Genomic DNA, 21508 nt, shown 5'->3' with positions numbered 1-21508 from the left:
ACATACAGAGAAACAGAGATAAGAATGACAGATTTCTCATCAGAAAATAAGCAAACCAAAAGATAGTAAAACAATATTTTTAAAGAAAAACTATCAATTAGAATTCCGTATTAGCAAAAACATCTTTTAAAAATGAAGGCAAAATTAAAACTTTTTCAAACATACAAAACTGAAAGAATTCATCATTTGCAGAACTGCACTGTAAATATGTTAAAAGAAGTCCTCAGGCAGAAGGAAAATGACGTCAGACAGAAAGTGGGATCTATACAAAGGAAAGAAAAATAACTAAAATGGTTACCATGCAGGTAAATATACAAAACTTTCATTATTTAAATCCCTTTAAAATATAATTGATAGCTTAAAGGAAAAATAAATTTTTGTGTGTGTGGTTTACAACATATCTAGAAGTAAAATGTATGGCAATAATAGCACAAAGTCCAGGAAAGGAGAAACCTAAGTATACTGTTGTTAGAATCTCAAATTACTTGTGAACTGGTATTATATCACTTGAAGGTGAACTGTAAGTTAAAGTATATACATATAAGATATATGTAAACCCCAAAACACCCACTAAAATAATGTCAAAAAGGGGTGCCTGGGTGGCTCAGTCGGTTAAGCGTCCGACTTCGGCTCAGGTCATGATCTCACAGTTTGTGAGTTCAAGCCCGCGTCGGGCTCTGTGCTGGCAGCTCAGAACCTGGAGCCTGCTTCATCTCCCTCTCTCTCTGCCCCTCCCCTGCTCACACTCTGTCTCTCTCTCCTTCAAAAATAAATAAACATTGGAGTGCCTGGGTGGCTCAGTCGGTTGAGTGTCCGACTTTGGCTCAGGATCTCACAGTTCAGTTCATAAGTTCGAGCCCCGCGTCGGGTTCTGTGCTGACAGCTCAGAGCCTGGAACATGCTTCAGATTCTGTGTCTCCCTCTCTCTCTGCCCCTAACCCACTCTCATTCTGTCTCTGTCTCTCTCAAAAATAAATAAACATTAAAAAAAATTTTTTTAATAAAATACAAAGACACAAATAGTTTAAAAATAAATAACAGAAACAATATATATAAATTTCCTAACACTAATCAAAAGAAATCTGGAGTAGCTGTATTAGTACCATTATCAGGGATAAAAAAGGGTAATTTATAATGACAAAGGAGTCAATTTATCAAGAGAACACAATAATCCTAAACATACATATGCATCATAATGCGCTTCAAAACACATGAAGCAAAAACTAACAGAAGTACAAAAAGAAATAGACAAGTATATATTTGGTATATATGTAATCTATATACGTATACATAATAGTATATATAATATATACACACAATAATATATAAAATATATGTATAACAGTATATACAACATATATACACAATATATATAATGTGTATATATATATATATAATAGTATTTACTTATTTATACACACAAAATAATGCAGTTGGAGATTGCAACAGCTTTCTCTCAATAACTGACAGAATAAACACAGAAATCAGTAATGACATAAAAGACTTGAACACCACTATCTGCTACCAACTTGACCTGACATTTATAGCCACTCTATTCAACAGAAACAGAATATGTATTCAAGTGAATATAAAACATTTACCAAGACAGATGATATTCTGAGACATAAAACAAGTTTCAGTACACTTAAGAAGATTCAAATACAAAGTATGTTTTCTGAACACAATAGAATTAAATTTCAAATCACCAACAGAAAGACATCAAGGAAATCTCCAAATAACAAATCTCTAAATAACATACATTTAAATAACCGAGGGTTCAAAGAAAAATCAAAATGGAATTTTGAATTGAATGAAAACGAAAAAACAACATATCAAATTTATGGTATGCAGCTAAAGCAGTACTTAGAGGATAATTTATAACACTAAACATCTATGAAAGAGGGTAATTCTAAAATTCATGCACTCAGCTTCCGCCTTAAAAAACTAAAAGAGAAGAGCAAATGAAACCCAAGATAAACAGAATAAAGGAATAAAGAGTAAATAATAAAATAGAAAATATAAAAATAATTGAGAAAATCTAGTTGTCTTGAGAAGATCAAAACTGATAAACCTCAAGCCAGACTAATCAGAGAGAAAAAAAAAAAGGTAAGATAAAAAATACTATCATCAGGAATGAAAGAAATGGCATAAATCTAAATTATAAAGATATCAAAAGGATAATAAGAGTATAATGAATAGCTTTATCCCAATAAATTCAAAGTTAAGTGAAATAGACAAATCCTTTGAAAGACCACCAAACTACCACAGCTTACTCAACAAGAAACCGGTAACTATTCAGCAGGCTAAAATTTTATTAAGAACTTTTATATCTATGTTCCTAAGGGATATTAGTCTGTAGATTTTTTTTCAACTGAATTTTTAGTTTGAAAACAAAAACAAAAAACCCTTCCACAAAGAAAACACCGGAGTCAGATGCTTCAACCTGTCAATTCTACCAAACATTTGAGGAAAAAATAATATAAACTCTCCACAAACTTGTCTGTGAAATTGAAGACGAGAGAATACTTTCTCATACTTTTGATAGCAAAATCAGACAAAGACATTATTAGAAAAAAAAAAATACTGTTGACCAATATCCCTAAGGAAAATTAATGCAAACATTTTTAACAAACTTTTAGCAAATCAAACCCAACACTATATATAAAAAATAAAACACCATGACTAAGTCGGATTTATCCCAGGGAAGCAAGATAGTCTAATATTTAAAAATCAATGTATTTCACTGTATGAACAGACATTAAATAAACTAAAACCCCATTATTAGCATCTCAAGAGATGCAGAAAAAAAATATGATAAAATCCATTATCCATTATTGATAAAAGTCTTCAGCTACCTAGAAATAGAAGGGTACTTCCTCAACCTGATAAAAGTTATCCATATACAACAAAACAATAACAACAACAACAGAAAAAACCCTACAGTTAACGTCATGCTGACTGGTGAAAAAGTAACTTCTTTCCTCCTAAGATCAGCAATAAGGCAAGAATGTCTGCTTTTGCAATTTCTTTTTTTTTTTTATATATTTTAAGCAATCTCTATACCCAACATGGGGCTTGAACTCACAACCTCAAGATCAAGAGTCACACACTCCACCAACTGTACCAGCCAGGCGCCCTGCTTTTGACACTTCTACTTAATATTGTACTAAAGGTTCTAGCTAGTGCAATAAGGTAAGAGTAAGAAACAAAAGGAATCCAGATTAGAAAAGAAGTAGAAATTACCGTTATTCACAGACAATGTAAGAGTCTATGTAGAAAATACTATAGAATCTATTTAAAAACTAATAAAACTAATAAGTTTAACAAGATTACAGGATACAAGACCAAAATACAAAAATTAATTGCGCATATATACATATATATATATATGTATATATTAGCAATGAACAACTAGAGATACCAAAACAAAGCCATTTACATTAGGATCAAAAGTTGGAAACAATTACATATACATTTAACCAAAAAAACATACAAACCTACATACTAAACACTACAAATCATTGCTGAGAAAAACTGAAGATCTAAACAAGAGAGAGACATACTGTGTTCATGTAATAAACTAGGCAATATCAGAAGAGACAAATGGAGAATAGAGAGTAAAAGAATAACCTAGTTTTGGGGGGGCTTTTTCGTTATTTTTATTTTTATTTGAGAGAGAGCACACGCAAGCAGGGTACAGAAGCAGGGAGAGAATCTTAAGTAGGCTCCATGCTCAGCACAGAGCATGATGTGGAGCTCAATCCCACGACACTGGGATCATGACCTGAGACAAAATCAAGAGTCGGATGCTCAACCAACTAAGCCACCTAGGCGCCCCAATAACCTAGTTTTAATTAGTGATTTACATCACATAAACACATCAACAACAAAAATGAAGAGTTATGAACTGTAACTCCACAAACTTTGAAAACTGAAAGAAAACTGTTTGTAGGAGATACTCTGAACTGAGAGACAACACAGAAGGCAGCACTAAGAAGAAAGTGAGAGAATAAAATAAGTGACGTTTGCCTTTGTAAAGCAAGGCAGGATGAACACAAAAATAAGATGGGCAGCAATGAAGGTTTACATGAAGACCTCACAGAAGACTTTGCAACAAAATGAGACGTTGCTGGAATAAGCCTTGCAATACAAGGATACAAGGTTTTCAAAATGATTCTGACAAAAACCAAAGTTTAAGAGTAACAATACTATATTAATATTTTAAAGGATAATAAAAGAGATTTGCTTTGTAAATCACCACAAACCTAAAGGCTGTTGCCATCTAAAAAAGGGCAAATGATGTCAAAATTGTAGCAATTAACAAATGAAATTTAAGTTGTAGAATAAGTTCTTAATATAACAAATCAAGAACATTTTTTCAGATTTCATCAGATATTAGTTTACTTGTATTAACATTCAATTGTTATCATCAAAAAGTAAACCTGGATGCAAACACTTAGATAATGCACACTCATTATCAAGTTTTCAACTAGAATAAGTATGCCAAATTATATCTTGAAAGCCTTCAAGTCAAATTACCTTTTGCTGGAATATTTTACTTCTACATGTTTAAAATGAAAATGTCCATAAAGGAATCTGGATACATAAAACAACAGATTTCATAAGAAATATCTTAAATGCTGTGCATACTGATGACTTTTAAAATAACACATCTTCACATTTATGCTGTTATGGATAACGGTAATTAATACAAACATCAAAAGCAATCATTGTAGGAATACTGGTCATTTTTACACAGCCTGGCAAATTATCAAGTACCTGCTGGTTATTAATTTTCAAACATATGGGAGCCCTGTGGTAATACACATTAGATTGATTCTCTTCCACAAATATGGCATAATGAAAAAATGAATTATTAATCTTCTCTATAAGAAATCATTTAACTCATTCATATTTTTGGCAATGTACAACTTAAATACTCTTCTACATGGAAAACAAATCAAGAACATTAGTAAAATATGCTTTATTTACATGATCGTGAAATTTAGGCCATTTCCCCTCTATAACCCTATTCTTATACATGCAATACAGTTTTTATTACTTTATACAGGTTTCTCCCTCTCTCTCTCTCTCTCAAAATAAATAAATACACTTTTATTTCCTTAAAACTAATTAGATACACAAATGTATATAATTCATGCATTCTCAGACAAGAAAAAGTTCTTTCATAACTTTTCAGTAACTAAGAACTTTACAAATCATGTGTATTTCAAATCAATCAGATAATAACAGAAAGATAAATAATTTTCAATCAACTTAATTTTTCTAAATTTCACAAAATACATGGCTGCCTTAAGTGACATCATTATATGTCAAATTTGAAAGTATTTTTTCAGTAACTACTTTAAAGTTATGACTTATATACATTTAATTTGCAGCCAGCTTTCTTAATTTGTTTATAAATTAACAGTTTTCTAAAATCGTATGCTCCTTTTTTTTTTAACGCAAAGCAGGAAAAAACTCTACTGTCATAGCAACATTTAGATTGCTTTTATTACATAAGTGCCCTGTATACTTGATATCAACTACTCACTAGCCTCAAAATCATTATAAATTATAGGTTAGTAATTACTCATGAAATAACAAACTCATCTAAATTAGAATTAAATATCCTAAAATAAGATAAATAGGGGCCCTGGGTAGCTCACTCCGTTAAATGTCCAACTCCTAATTTCAGCTCAGGTCATGATCTCACGGTTTAGACTGAGCCCCAAATCCAGCTCTGTGCTGACAGCATGGAGACTGCTTGAGATCCTCTCCCTCCCTCTCTCTGCCCCGTGTGCGTATGCACTCTCTCTCTCTCTCTCTCTCTCTCAAAATAAATAAACTTTAATAAATAAATAAAGACAAGATAAATCATTTACTACCATATTCAAGAATCTGACACGGCAATTTATATAAAATAATGTGATCTCCTGAAGCAGTAGATTTCCATGCACCATCACATTCCAAAAGAAATAATAATCAGGGTAATATAATCTATTACACTTCAAAAATGGGGTCTTCCCCTAGAGCTCTACCACACTGAACAAAGAAAATCCAAAGAAATGAAATAGTAAAGGCAGTATGTTAATTTAATAGAACTTTATGCTAAAGTATCTGTCAGAAAATACTAAGGTTCTTTGGCTTAATAAAAGAAAAATCTACCAGCCCATAGTAACAATAATAGTACTGTAGACTACAATGCAGAAATAGTCTTCCTGGAATATGTTGTCATGCTTAAAAATGTATGTGAAGAGTTTAGCAAAAAACATGAATATATTCCAAAAGTGTTCTCTTCTATCCCCATTTTATATAAATCTGGAGCCATTCTAAATCTGAATATAAAAAGATATGCTATACTGTTGACTACAGAATACTACAAAGTTTTATTGCCATTTAAACAAAGAAGCCATAACAGTTAAATGAGCTCAAGAAATAGGTTTCAGTATCACAAGGTGCCAGCTGTAAAGAGTTATGGCTAATTGAATATGGAACTCCTGCTTAATCAGATAACTGCTCTGCTATTTCCAAATGAAATGCCATTTCCATACTGCCTGAAAATGGCCCGTTTTATTGGTAACCAGAGAAAACAATATAAACTGTAAATAACATTAAGTGCTCTGTTTACCCATTCCAGGCACTGAAGTAGCAGGGGATCCAAGACGTCTTGGTAACACATTTGATGATAGGGCTGGAGTAACAGTTCTTTCTGGGGGTCCACCAGGGGCTGAACTGTCCTTTGGTGGTCCAGGAGATACTGGAACTTGTGGAGAAGGGCCCTGGCTAGCGCTTGCTGGTGTTGGAGAAAGGTTTCTCTGAGCTGCAGTTCGCTGACGAATCTCTGAGAATAAGAATTAAAAAATGTATTTTCAATTTAATATCTGTATTAGCCAATACCACAAATGACACGTTTAATGAAGTTTTGTGGCACCAGAAAGCATCTCTAGGGTCAAGATTTCTTATAATAAGAAATCTATAAAATGGACATTGAAAACTGACTGTAACAGAGTACTCCATTTCTGATCCTATACTTCCAACTGTATATGTTTACACAAAGAGCCTCAATCTATCACAGGTATCACTTTTCAAAATAAATTCAATGAAAATAAAACCATCCCCAATTATGTGTCATGTCTTTTTATAGTAATCCTCTCTAATTTATGATGAAGGAAAGAAAGTTTATTAAAATTAGTGAAAACTCGAATGAAAATGGCAGATTTTTTTCAAGATAAGAAAAAAGATAACTAAGAAATGAATGAATGAAGTATATTCTAGAATCATCAAATAATTTATGAGGTACTTAATCTAAGTAGTCACAGAAATGCTGAAAAAGTATTCTTTACTATTAGGTACCATTCCCACTCTCCTTATATTATGAACATCCTTTTGGTAATTTTTTTTTTTTTTGTCAATACATTCAATAAAGGAAAACTTCCACTCTGCATAAACAGTATCATCACAAATAAATCTAAATAAATCTCATCTTTTAGTTGCAGAAATTACAAGATTTTCTGTATTAGGGGTTGGTAAATGTGCCATATACAGGCTCCTGCCCCTTTTTATAGTTTTATTAAAACATGACAACACTCTTTTTTGTTTACATATTGCCTATAGCTGTTTTAGAAGAGCTGAGAAGAGATCATATGACTGTCAGAGCCATTTACTATATTTACTATCTGGCCCTTTACAGAAAGTTTCATAATTCTCTACTCCATAACATTTCACTTCTATCATTTCCCCTTCCCACCATATCTTACTTGAATGTCAATGGTAAGATCTCAAGTAAAGAAGTGCTTATAGCTTTTTAATTCTACATATCACCTTAAATTATCACAAATCCTCGAACAGTAGGCTGAAACTAAAGAAGTTAAGTTCCAATTGGCATGACTGGTAAAAATGCATACTTCCAGAAGCAAAATATTTTAAGTTTGGACTCTGTTTGGCAGTTAAAGATTTTCATTAAAAGTTCACTGCCACTAAAAGTATAGCTCTAGCATCAGATTTCAGTTTACTACAATCTAGTCTACCAGCTAAGAACCTGGGCCCTGTAATCAGAAAAGTCTGGTTAGAATCCTACAGCCTTACAAGACCTTAGATGGGATAACTTCACTAAACCTCTTTTCTTCATCTGTAAATTCAGGATAATAATATTAACTCACAGAACTGTAATAAGGATTAAATAAGATAATGTCTGTATTGATAGCTCACATTTACTGAATACATCCATAGTATTTCAGATGACAGTGTTTTCACACAAAGTATTTTCAAATGACCAGTTAGGGTGTTATTACTGAGACCAACTAATTTTCCTCTGGCTCTTAATTTAGTCTCTAACCTAGCCACTGAAATAATAAATTACAAGCAGATCATCATTATAGAAATGGAACTGTCTTTGTATTTGGTGATTTTCCATGCAGTTTAGAAATTTTCAGATTTTACCTGGACCAATTGTATCCTAATATCTCTTGCAAATTAGCTGGTTACCTAATTATCTTTTACTCACAAGAAACACCTTAAGAGGTGGTTACACATTAGGAAAGCCATTAAATGCTGCAAAAAGTACTGAGGGGCACCTAGCTGGCTCAGTCAGTAGAGCATGCAACGCTTGATCTCAGGGTCATGAGTTGAAGCCCCAGGTTGGGTATAGAGTCTACTTAAAACACACACACACACACACACACACACACACACACACACACACAAAAGGTACTAAGATCAGTGAAATTATATTAAGATTTGGTCATTTGAATTGATTTTAAAAAACAAGGTATCAGGTACTGCAAATCATTTTTCAGCCAATTTACAGGTAAACCATAACTCAAAAAGACATTTTCCTTCCAGATAAATAAAAGTTTAACATGTATTAGACTATATTAAAAGTAGCTATTAAGATTTGAAACTGCTTCCTCTAAATGCGCATCTACCCTGGAGCACTTAACTAAAGTACCCGTTTAACATCAGCCATGTAGGACTGAAAGATCAGGTCTGTAACTAGCTAGTTAACAAAGGACACCATGTGTAGCATTCCATGAAAGAGACCCTTGGCTTAATAATTTCTAAATCTAAATTTAGGCAGAAAAGGGAGAAAAATGATATAAGAGAGTCAGGAAAGGGAGAAAACATAGTGTCAGTGTTTTCAAAGGAAAAGCAAGTAACAAAGAATTACAATATCAATAGGTGAAAGTACCTAGTAGTACAACATCCAATCTATAGTTGGTAAGGTGTTATGAAATATTCTGGTAGTCTCAGTTTAAAACATCTAAGATTTATCTACTTTTAGTCACCTGCCATTCACAAATGCTTTGTATTATAATTTCTCTAAAATGTTTATGGTATTCAACTAAGTATTATATTGTTATATTCAACATTTCCTGCATTTAAATGTAAAATACCATCCCCCCAAAATATTTACCAAGCATTTCACATCATTCTGGCAAAGTATCATAAAGAGTGTTTCATAAATTCAAGTCTTGACTACAAGATGTTTCAACATCCTTATCTGTGATCAGTCACTGATTCAATAAAAATCACATTCAACAAGAATGAGTACATGTCTATAGTTTTAAATTCCAAATGAAACAAATAGAATCTGAATGAGATTAAAAACCAGTACATTACAATAAACAAATTTTAAAATAATGAAAAAACAAGACAGCTATTAAAAAGCATAGACTGCCAGAAATAAGTCAGAGAAAGACAAATACCATATGATTTCACTCACATATGGAATTTAAAAAACAAACAGATGAAAATAGGGGTGAAAAAAAAGAGAGAGGCAAGCAATAACACAGACCCTTATCTATAGAGAACATACTGAGGGTTGCTGGAGGGGAGGAGGGCAGGGGAATGGGTTAAATGGGTGATAAATATTAAGGAGGGCACTTGTGATGAGCAGTAGGTATTATATATAAGTGATGAATCACTAAATCCTATACCTGAAACTAATATTACACTGTATGTTAACTAAGTGGAATTTAAATAAAAACCTGAAACTAAAAAAAAAAAAAAAAACCCCAGACACCGGGATCAAGCTGTGTGGATTTAAGTTTCAGCTCTACCCTGTTTATTAGATGTGCATGCAACCTTTTCCAAGTTGATGACAACTTTCAGTTCAGCTTCCTCATAATAGGAATACTTAACCTCTTATGGTTGTTGTAAAGATTAAATGAGATAAGCAACACAAAGGGCTTAACCAAAGCACAAGTACTTAATAAGTACTTAATAAACAATAACTATTAGTAGTATTCATCTAAACTTTCCAGAGATTACAATAAATCAAAAGCTAAGCAACCTACAACTCCTAAAGCCATAATTAAAATAAAATGTAGATATTAATGTACAAATTAAATGTTTTCCTAAAGTTATTTGTGAACTGACTTAAACGTGTAAATTCACAATTTATGCAAAAACTTAAATCTATAACTCTAGCATATTATCGATAATTCTTGAGATAAAAGTTCTAGAAATCAAATAATTCTCTTGATTTATCAGATTTTTAAATACTGATTCTTTACATGTAGAGGGTTTTGTCTTCATTTCGGTATTAAGCTGGAATAGGAAGAATACCATATTATAGTTAGGAGACCTGGATTTTCATCCTAGTGATACCACCAGTTCCTTATGTAAATAAAAAGTCTTTTATCTACTCTGGGTTTCAAATTTCTTTAAAGAGTGTTGGCAAAACTACAAAGATGATCCTCATATTTTCCCTAGCACTGGTCAAAGGTTTTCTGAACACTGTGTCCAGTTCTAAGCCTCATAAGAAAAAGTGTCAAGAAAAAGCTTTTGAATGATTCACATATGTAAATGTGGAGATTTTTAAATTGGGGGTGAATAAGGCTCTTTATAAGTGATTACTAAATGTAGTTCTGTGAGACATAAGGGATATATCTTCAGGAGAACTTCCATTGTTAAATGTATATAAATTCTGGTCCCTAATGTTTAAATTTATATGATCCCTTTAAAAATCAAAATAATAAAGACCATGGATCTGACATCTCTTTTACTTTCAAAATTTTCTGAACTCTATATTCACTGTACCATCTTCTACATATCCTACTCATGCTAAGCTACTTTAAACTCAGCCTCTGCCCTATTTCTCCACTTAGATTGTTTTCTCAATAGGTGGATGCCTTTTAACAACACAATTACTCCATAACCTCTTCCTTCCCATAGAGGCAAAGCTTTTGGGAGGGAAGAAAAACTTCCCCAACATTTCACTTCTCAACCCAACACAATCTGTTTTTTGTCTTTCTTAGCTACAATATCACTTACACTTACCACTGAAGACACCATTGCTTTGGTTACCAACAAACCTACACCATTACTGTTAACAGCTACTCTTTAAGGAATCCCTATTATCTACTAGGAACTACACTAGGTGATTAATGTGAGTTTACTAATTTCATCTAATATTTAAATCAACTCTTTGAGATAATTCTTATCCTTAGTTTTCAAAAGAAGAAACTAAAGCTCAAAAGCTAAGCAACTTGCAGATTCTCACAGTAAAATAAGAGATGGAGGCAGGATACAAATCCCAGTGTTTATTACAACAATGCCCTCAACTCTGTTATAACTTATCAGATTCAATGGCCTCACTTGTCTTCTACTCACCTGACCCTTTGCAGACAATGACAGCAGATGCATCCCTAACTACACTTCAACTTTCTAGATGCCAGTTTAGTTCTGCTTTTAACTTTAATCATTCCTTCTTTTTCCTGGGCTCCTCCTTTTGCCATCTACCCTTAAATGTTAATATTCCCTGGAGTTCTGCCATAGGCCTTCTTACTCTGTTTTCTCTCCCTGGGCAATTTCACTCAATCCCATGGTTTGAATAACTATCATCTATACGTCCCAATCATTCCTAATCTGTACCTATAACCTTAACCTTCTTCCTGAGCTTCATATGAAATAATCAATTACCTATAAACCATACCACTTAGATGTCACTTGACTCAACAAATCCAAAAGCAAATCCATTATCTTCTACACAAATGTACTACTCCAAGTCTTATGCTTATCTTGCTTAAAACATCTAACCAGTTGCCAAAAACCTAGGTGATATCTGGACCCCTCTTCCCTCTCCCCACTTTCCAAATCTAATTGTCATAAAATCTTGTCAATCTAATCTTAAATCTTAATTATCTCTTAAATCTCTTCTTTTTCAACTCCTTTGCCACAACTTTATATCCTGTAGGCCTTTATCTCTTACCTATAATAGATTATATCCTAATCCATCTCCATGTCTTCAACCTTGTTCTCTCCAAATCCATTCTCCATATTACAAAAAAAAAAAAAAAAAAAAAAAAAGTGTTCTTTCTAAAATGCAAAGCCTCCAGTGGCTTTCCATGTCACATATACAATAAAGTCCCAAACTCCAGAATGTTGCATATACAAAATGCTTCATGATCATCCTTCCCTCACATAAACACTACCTCCCTTTTTTGGGCATACAGCACTATTTGCAGTCTCTTAAGGTACCCCATTGTTTCCCTCTTCTTATCTTTGCATGTGAAGTAGACCTGAACAGTCCTATCCCAGTGTGTTCTCAAGGCACATTGTTACTAAAATTTATAATGCATTGTGATTTGTACCTACCACCTTCATTGTGGTCCTTAATACGTTAAGATTATTTACATGCGCGCACCCTTTCGAACCAAGAGCTCCTAGACAGGAACTGCATCTTAGTAGCCCCAGGATTTGGTAAGTAATTAGCACAGAGTGTGAGCTTAATAAACATCTGTGAAATAAATTTACTTTCCACTTGCATTTCAAGATTAAATTTCCAACTGCCTGTTATCCAACTTAGATGGTATAGTAGGCAGAAAAATGGCCTCCCACACATGTGCACATTCTCATCCTCAGAACCTACAAATGTTATGTCACATGAAAGAGGAATTAAGATTGCAGATAGAATTAAGATTGTTAATCAGCTGAATTTGTGTTGCCTGCTTCATTGAGAATTTCAGCCTAACTTCAGGAGACCATACAAAAAAAGCCAACTTCAAGCAGAAAATATGCTAATCACATATGCCACTTGCCAGCCTGTAGTTTACTATTTGTGTTGTTCTGCTTTTTAAATTAATAATAAATTTTCTTATATTATTTTATAAACAAATAATCCAATTTAAAAACAGGCAGAGAACATGACTAGATGTTTTTCCAAAGAAGACACAAAGATGGCCAACAGACACATGAAAAGAAATTCAACATCACTAATCATCAGGGATATGAATATCAATGCCACTGTGAGATATCACCACATACTAGTCAGAATGGCTACTACCAAAAAGACAAGAAATAACAGGTGTTGGCAAGGATGTGGAAGAAAGGGAACCTTTCTACAATATTGGTAGGAATGTAAATTGATGCAATCACTATGAAAAACAGCATGGAGCTTCCTTAAAAATTAAAAATTTTAAAGTAGAAATACCATACAACTTCCACTTCTGAGTATTTACCAGAGAAAAACAAAAACACTAATTTGAAAAGTTAAATACACCCTTATGTTCAATGTGTCATTATTTACAATAGCCAAGATATGGGAGCAACCTAAGTGTCCATCAACAGATGAATGGATCAAGATGTGCCATTTACACACACACACACACACACACATATACATATAATGGAATATTATTCAGCCATAAAAAGGGGTGAGAACTTGTCATTAGCAACGACATGGATGGACCTACAGGGTATAAAGCTAAGTGAAATAAGTCAGACAGAAAAAAGACAAGAACCATGTAATTTCACTTATAATGTGAAATCTAAAAGAAGTAAACAGGGATGCCTGGGTGGCTCAGTCAGTTGAGAATCCAACTCTTGATTTTGGCTCAGGAGAGCCTGCTTAAGATTCTCTCTCTCTCTCCCTCCCTCCCTCGGTCTCCCACTTGCACTAAAATAAAAACTAAATTAAAATAAAATAAATAAATAAATAAAATGAACAAACAAAATAAAAAATAGACTCATAAATACAGACAACAAACTGGTGGTTGCCAGAGAGGAAGGGAGGATAGAGGGATGGGCAAAATAGGTGAAGGTGCTTAAGGGATACAAATTTACAATTATAAAACAAGTAAGCCACTGGGATGAAAAGTACACCATAGGGAATACAGTCCACAATATTGCAAGAACTTTGTATGGTGACAGACGGTAGCTACACTTAGCTTGGAAAGCTAATGTACACAATTGTCAAATCACTATGTTGTACACTTAAAACTAATACAATGTTGTATGTCAATTGTACTTCAGTTGAAAAGAGGATGTTTGGCGACACCTGGGAGGCTCAGTCAGTTGGGCATCCAACTCTTGATTTTGGCTCAGGTCATGATCTCATGGTTCATGGGTTCGAGCCCTGCTTGGAGCTCTGTGCTGATAGTGTGGAGCCTGCTTGGGATTCTCTCTCCCTCTCTCTCTGCCCCTCTCCCACTCATGGTCATGCTCGCTCTCTCTCCCCCAAAATATATAAACATTAAAAAAAATGTTTTGCTTTATAATTCTTTATCTCAACATTTACTTTTTTCATCACCTTGATGGTTTATTTCTACTTAGTCTCCTACCTCTTTCAACTTTAAACAACCTGCACCTGGCAGCTCACCAACATCCCATTTGGTAAATTATTATTTTACAACATTTAAATACAATTTGTTAATTCTAAGAAAAAGTTTTCTTTTATTTCCTTCAACTCAGCACATTTATTAAGCAACCACTCTGAGTAAAGCACCACTGAATGGTTGCACACAGAGGTGGCAAGCAAAGATCACACAAAAATCATGAAACAGCAGGTAAGTGCCATAAAAAAGGAACCAACAAAGTGCCATAGAGGGCCCAAGAATGGGGAGATTAAACTCGGTGATGGGATGAAGGAAGGGTTCATGGGAATGGGGCATTTAAGACAAACACTGAAAAATGGATGGAGACATAAATGCCTTTGTTACCTGTATTAAGGCACACGTGGCAGTTTTAAAATACAAGCCCAGGATGCTTTGGTTTGCCTGCCATCAAATGGGGGATGGAGGACGTCTATGTCCCCTCCCTTGAATCTGTTCCTGTTTGACCAAGAGAATATAAATGCGCCAGTTTTCAGGACTACTTTCTGTCTCTTGGGCTGCTTGCTCTTAGAATCCAGCCACCATGTTGGAGCAAGCCCAAGTGACCCCATGAGAGAACTCCATGCGGAGAGGAACTAACAGCCAGCACCAACTTGTCAGCCATGTGAGTAAGCCATCCTGGTAGTAGATCTTCCAGGCCCAATCAGGTAGATCCAAAAGATGTGAGGCAGAGATGCTCAGTCTCTGTCAAACCTTGCCAACACTGAAAATTCATGAGCAAAACAAATGAATGTTGTTGTAAGCCACTAAGTTTTGGGGTGGTTTGTTATTTAATAGATAGCTATGTGGGGCGCCTGGGTGGTTCAGTCGGTTAAGTGTCAGACTCTTGATTTTGGCTCAGGTCATGATCTCACGGTTCATGAGACCGAGCCCTCTATTGGGCTTTGTGCTGACAGCATGCAGCCTGCTTACAATTCTCTCTCTCCCTCTCTCTCTGAACCTCCCCCACTCTCTCTCTCTCTCTCTCAAAATAAATAAATGAACATTAAAAAAAAAATAGATAACTGCAACAGTATAGATATGACACTTAAGAACATCCCAAAAAGTAAATTTACTATTTTACAAGTGTTTTCCAGATTTTTTAATCAAACATACACCTCAAAAAACAGTAAAATATGAAGTATCGTTCCCTTTGCTATCAAGATCAAAAACAGTGATTTCTACTTTAATCTTCCACATATGCCACGTAACACAAGTGAGTAAATTCTAAAAACCTACTTAAGAAGTTATAATCCATTTGCTAGAGCCATTAAATTTTTCTGCAATACTTATTGATTTCAAATTTAGCTGTGGCAGAATACAATTGACTTTTGTTAATGTCATTAGTAGAGATGCAGGGTTATGTACAAAGGTAAAAAAGAATGTATAGGTGACTTCCTTTTGAAACAAATATAAGAAAGTCTGTTAAGAATTTATGGTCATAACTTAATCTTAGAACTTTGCCATTAAAGGTAACTGCACCATTTTCAAGTTCAAGCATCCCACTCTGAAAGCACAGTTACCTTTCCAGCTTAATTTCTCAATTATTCTTTCAACTCCAAGGGGAGATCTATAATCCATTAGTTATTAAAGGGGTCAGCCAACTTTTGTAAAGGGTTACATAGTAAATATCTTAGGCTTTGTGGACCACATACAGCTTCAGTTGGATATTCTTATTCTTCTTTCTTATTTTTTAGAACACTTTAAAAATGTAAAACCAATTCTAAGGTCAAGAGCCATACAAAAGAGATCTTGTAGTTCAGACCCCTGTATCACTGCTACCAATACCTTTGATGTCCATCACCCGCCTCTCATGTCTTTACTTCCCTCATGATCATCTTAGATTCTACAATATATTGTCATAATCAATCCCTTGCAAACAATTTCACCACCCTGCCCCTTTATCACTTTATTTAATCCATTAGTCAAAACCCCAACCCTGGTTAAAACCAACTCTCTTCCTACTCCATGCCTCTACCCATACAGCTAAACAACAGGAAAACATGCACAACCATGCTTTAAATTCGTGACTGTTAACTTTAAGTGGACTTTAATGTCCCCTGGCATTCCTACATTTTCCTAATCCATTTACTCTCTTAGTCTCCTAGAGACCTATTTTATATATTCTCTTCAGGGCCCCAACAATGTCTCCCCCATTCTCACTCTCATTAAGAAAATAGATATACAATCAGAAGACAATTCTCACTACCTACTTGGATCTGCCCATGTTCTCTGTCTTCCCTTATTATTGATGAACTATGCACGCTCGTATCGAAAGCCAACTCCTGCACTTGTACACTAAATCCCATTCCTTCTTGCCTCCTTACGGACTCTACCAATTGTCCCCACTCTCTCCATCATCAATTATTCCATGTCTTATAGGCCATTCCCAATAGCACACAAATTTCTTACCAACCCCAAATATCTAGATTTCTTTATCCTATAGAATCTATTCAGAAAATTATACTTGCAAATATCATTTTTCATTAATTCCAAACTTTACTACTTTTTAATCTACTAAGAACAAAGTCTTCCCATCTCTCAGTCTATGATTTCTACAGAACTAGAATGAATGCTAAGATTCTAAGTACCGTTATCATTCTATTAAATGTAAATATGTATATATACATATAGATCTACCTTTTATGTTAATTTATTTCTTCATATCAAATCATTACCCTGATTTTCTAATATTAAGCACCCACTGATAAAAATTCCTTATAAAAAAGGGTCAAGACTAATACTGTCAAGGTCATGAAAAACAAGTCTGAGAAACGAGCACAGCCAAAAAAGCCTAAGAAGACAAGTCAACTAAATGCAATGTGGTGTATCCTGGATGAGATCCTGAAACATAAAAAGAACATTAAAAATAAATAAATAAATAAATAAATAAATAAATAAATAAATAATAAAAAACTAAGGAAATCTGAATCAGCTATGTGGACTTTTAATAGTGAATCAATATTGGCTCATTACCTTTAACAAATGTACTATGCTAATGTAAGATGTTAACAGGGAAAACTTGGTACAAAGGTATATGGGAATTCTTTGTACTAGCTTGGTAATTTTTCTGTAAATCTAAAAATATTCTAAAACATTAACTTTATTAAAAAGAAGGTGAAGGTCAGGTTAGTATTGTTTCCAGTAAATATTACATTCCTTTTAATGCTAAACCTAAGAAAACCAAAGAATACTATTCTCAAATTTTATAATCAATCTCAGTATAATATATATTATTAATACTAAGTAATAAGAAATAAAAGAAATATATCTACTACATGTGAATCACAGTTCTGGTTCAGCAATCAAGCAAGAGAGTTAGATTCAAATAAGAACAGCACAATTCAATTTGATTTGGGAGCAAATCTATTCAAGTACCATTTATGCACATATATATTCATATATATTTTTGCACATATATATATATGCACATATATATTTTTCCCCTACCTATTTCAGTTCAGAAACAGGTAAAAGAAAGGAAAGGAAGGAAAAAGAGGGAGAGAAGGAGGAGAAGGAAGGAAAGAACAAACGAATGAACAATGGTAAAAGCAAAGACATAAATATTTGACTAAATCACAGGAACAGAGAACTTAAACATAAATAAAATGTATGACTAAGTCACCTACACAATAATAGAAACCTAAAAGAGATTTGAAAGGATTAAACAACAAAACTCAATTATAATTCTCAAAAAGTAGAATGAAGTTGAGATATAGTTTAGAATTTTTTTCAATAAGGAAAAAACTCCAAACAGCAATTAATTACTGCAGATGAAGAACTAGTAATACTACAATAGGACCCTCCAGAAGAAATACTTTTAAGAGAAAAAAAAAAAAAGCTTATATGCTTCTTAAGGTTGAAAACCGTATTATATTCATCTCTGTACTCCTCATGGTATTTGCACATAAGAATTATTTAACATGTTCTTTTAAATAAACAATTCATTTATGGGGCACCTGGGTGGCTCAGTCGGTTGAGCAACCGACTTCAGCTCAGGTCATGATCTTGCAGTTTGTGAGTTCGAACCCCGCGTCAGGCTCTGTGCTGACAGCTCAGAGCCTCGAGCGTGCTTTGGATTCTGTGTCTCCCTTTCTCTGCCCCTTCCCCGCTCATGATCTGTCTCTCTCTGTCTCTCAAAAACGAATAAGCATTTTGGGCACCTGGGTGGCTCAGTTGGTTAAGTGTCCAACTTTGGCCCACGTCATGATCTCACAGTGCGTGAGTTCAAGCCCCGTGTCAGGCTCTGTGCTGACGGCTTGGAGCCTGGAGCCTGCTTCGGATTCTGTGTCTCCCTCTCTCTCTTTGCACCTCCCCAGCTCATGCTCACACTCTGTCTCTGTCAAAAATAAATAAACTTAAAAAAAAATTTTTTTAATGAATAAATGTTAAAAAAAATTTTTTAAATAAAGAAACAAACAAACAATTCATTTATCTTATAACTAGTGGTTAATTCTCCTAAAAGGCTAAAAGGATATCCAAAAGCAGTACCACAGGAATCCACAGCAGAGACCAGCAATGGTTTTTCTATGACTACAATATGACATCAAAAGGAAAAAATGTATTTGAGTTTCAAAGGCTTCTAAGGAAAAATAAATTTAAATTCTTCAAGGGAAATTATGTTGCCTAAATATTATTAAATACTTAAAAATGTCAGTAAAGGGTTCATACCTCTTTTTTTTAATGAGAGAAAAGAGCAGATTTTTTTTAAGTAACAGCATCAGCTTTCTGCAAAATATCACATTTTAAAAATTTCCTAAGGTTATTTAAGAAGTAGTTTTGAAACATTAGTACCAGTTACACAAAATACTGTAAAAATTATAGAAACCTGGCCTAGACCGAACACTCTTTTTAAAATTACTAGAAAGGGGGTACCTGGGTGGCTCAGTCAGTTAAGCGTCTGACTTCAGCTCAGGTCATGACCTCATGGTTTGTGAGTTCGAGCCCCACACTGGGCTCTGTGCTGACAGCTCAGAGCCTGGAGCCTGTTTCGGATTCTGTGTCTCCCTATCTCTCTGGCCCTCCCCTGCTTAGACTCTGTCTCTCTCTCAAAAATAAATAAAAACATTTTAAGAAACATTTAAAATTACTAAAAACAAGTGTAAGTTGTAGAAAAATGTAAACGTATTATGAAGGCAGGAGTTTCAGTGCAAGTATCTATGACTAATTTATTTTAATCATATGTAAACTTATTATATTCATCAAAATATCAGGCTTCTATTTCTATAAACCAAAATCCTACTTATAGAAAATGGGAGAGGGTGGGATTCTTCCCATATAGCCCTGCCAATCAGAAAACCTAAAACTGGGGCACCTGGGTGGCTCAGTCAGTTAAGCCTCTGACTTTGGCTCAGGTCGTGATCTCACATTTCATAAGTTCAAGCCCCATGGCAGACTCTGTGTTGACAGCGGAGGCGGAGCCTGGAGCCCACTTCCAGTTCTGTGTCTCCTTCTCTCTGGCCCTCCCCTGCTCATTCTCTCTCTCTCTCTCAAAAATAAACATTTAAAAAAAAAACTAAAAAAAAAAAAAAAAAAGAAAAAGAAAAAGAAAAAGAAAACCTAAAAGTATTATGGCTTATTTAGTACCAATGGTCTCTGTGGACATTTATAAAAGAATTGACTTCTGAAAGTTCTAAAAGTCATCCTTAACTTTATAAACCAGGCTACAATTCTGATGATTTATAAGAATAAAAGTTAAATTTTAAAAAATGGTTTTTTTAATGTTTATTTATTTTTTTTTTAATTTTTTTTTCAACGTTTATTTATTTTTGGGACAGAGAGAGACAGAGCATGAACGGGGGAGGGGCAGAGAGAGAGGGAGACACAGAATCGGAAACAGGCTCCAGGCTCCGAGCCATCAGCCCAGAGCCCGACACGGGGCTCGAACTCACGGACCGCGAGATCGTGACCTGGCTGAAGTCGGACGCTTAACCGACTGCGCCACCCAGGCGCCCCTGTTTATTTATTTTTGAGAGAGAGAGAGACAGAGCACGAGCAGGGGAGGAGCAGAGAGGAGACACAGAATCCAAAGCAGGTTCCAGACTCCAGGCTCTGAACTGTCAGCACAGAGCCCGACGCGAGGTTCAAACCCACGAACCGTGATACCATGACCTGAGCCGAAGTCGGACACTTAATCAACTGAACCACTCAGGCACCCCAAAAGTTAAATTTTTAAAAATGATATATTCTGTATTGTAACAAAAGCCTTACAAACTATGATATTCTAGAAAAAAGAACAAAGAGGAAAGCCAATACAAACTCAAAAATATCTTTTCACATGCCAATCTTAGAATTACTTTATGTAGCCACTTAAAATAGTAACTTTTTAAATTTTATGTAATATTTAATACAATAGTAGTGATGGTTTCGTTAATAATCTGACAACACAACTTTTGAAAGAGTTTATGTTTTACATTGCAGTAATTCTATTTTTTCTTAATTATTAGAAATTCAAACTTTCTAAATTATTTTATTATCTTTCTAAATAAAAGTTTTTAGAAGAAACTTCAAGCTTGACAAAAATGTTCATTAAATTTCTCAAAAATAAATCATAAAAATGTAAGAATTTTCATAAGGCATTCTAAGAGATTCTTTATATATATATATATATATATATATATATATATATATATATATTTATTTATTTGAGACAGAGAGAGTGAGAGAGAGTGCACGCACAGGGGACAGGCAGAGAAAGAGAGAGAAACAGAATCCCAAGCAAGCTCCCTACTGTCAGCACAGAGCCCAACATAGGGATCGATCTCACAAACCTTGAGATCACGACGAGAGCCGAAATCAAGAGTCCAATGTCTAACTGACTGAGCCACCCAGGCACCCCTAAGAGATTCTTATAAGAAAGGGGGAAAAAACTTAACAAAATATTGATGGACTTATTTAAATTTCAAAAGCTTAAA

General features: G+C 34.2%; 1 protein-coding gene across 4 annotated transcripts in view; it reads right to left on the bottom strand.

Annotated features, from left to right (window-relative positions):
• The window catches only part of LNPK (lunapark, ER junction formation factor), a 73964-nt gene that overhangs the window by 15218 nt on the left and 37238 nt on the right, over positions 1–21508 (bottom strand). For all 4 annotated transcript variants that reach the window (XM_047872354.1, XM_047872352.1, XM_047872355.1 and 1 more), the window contains one exon: positions 6632–6844. In XM_047872354.1, the coding sequence (XP_047728310.1) occupies positions 6632–6844 (213 nt within the window). The remainder of the gene's footprint in view (positions 1–6631; positions 6845–21508) is intronic.

This window comes from Prionailurus viverrinus, chromosome C1 (assembly GCF_022837055.1).
Source record: "Prionailurus viverrinus isolate Anna chromosome C1, UM_Priviv_1.0, whole genome shotgun sequence".
Lineage (NCBI taxonomy): Eukaryota > Metazoa > Chordata > Mammalia > Carnivora > Felidae > Prionailurus > Prionailurus viverrinus.
This window is presented reverse-complemented; position numbering and strand designations above follow the sequence as displayed.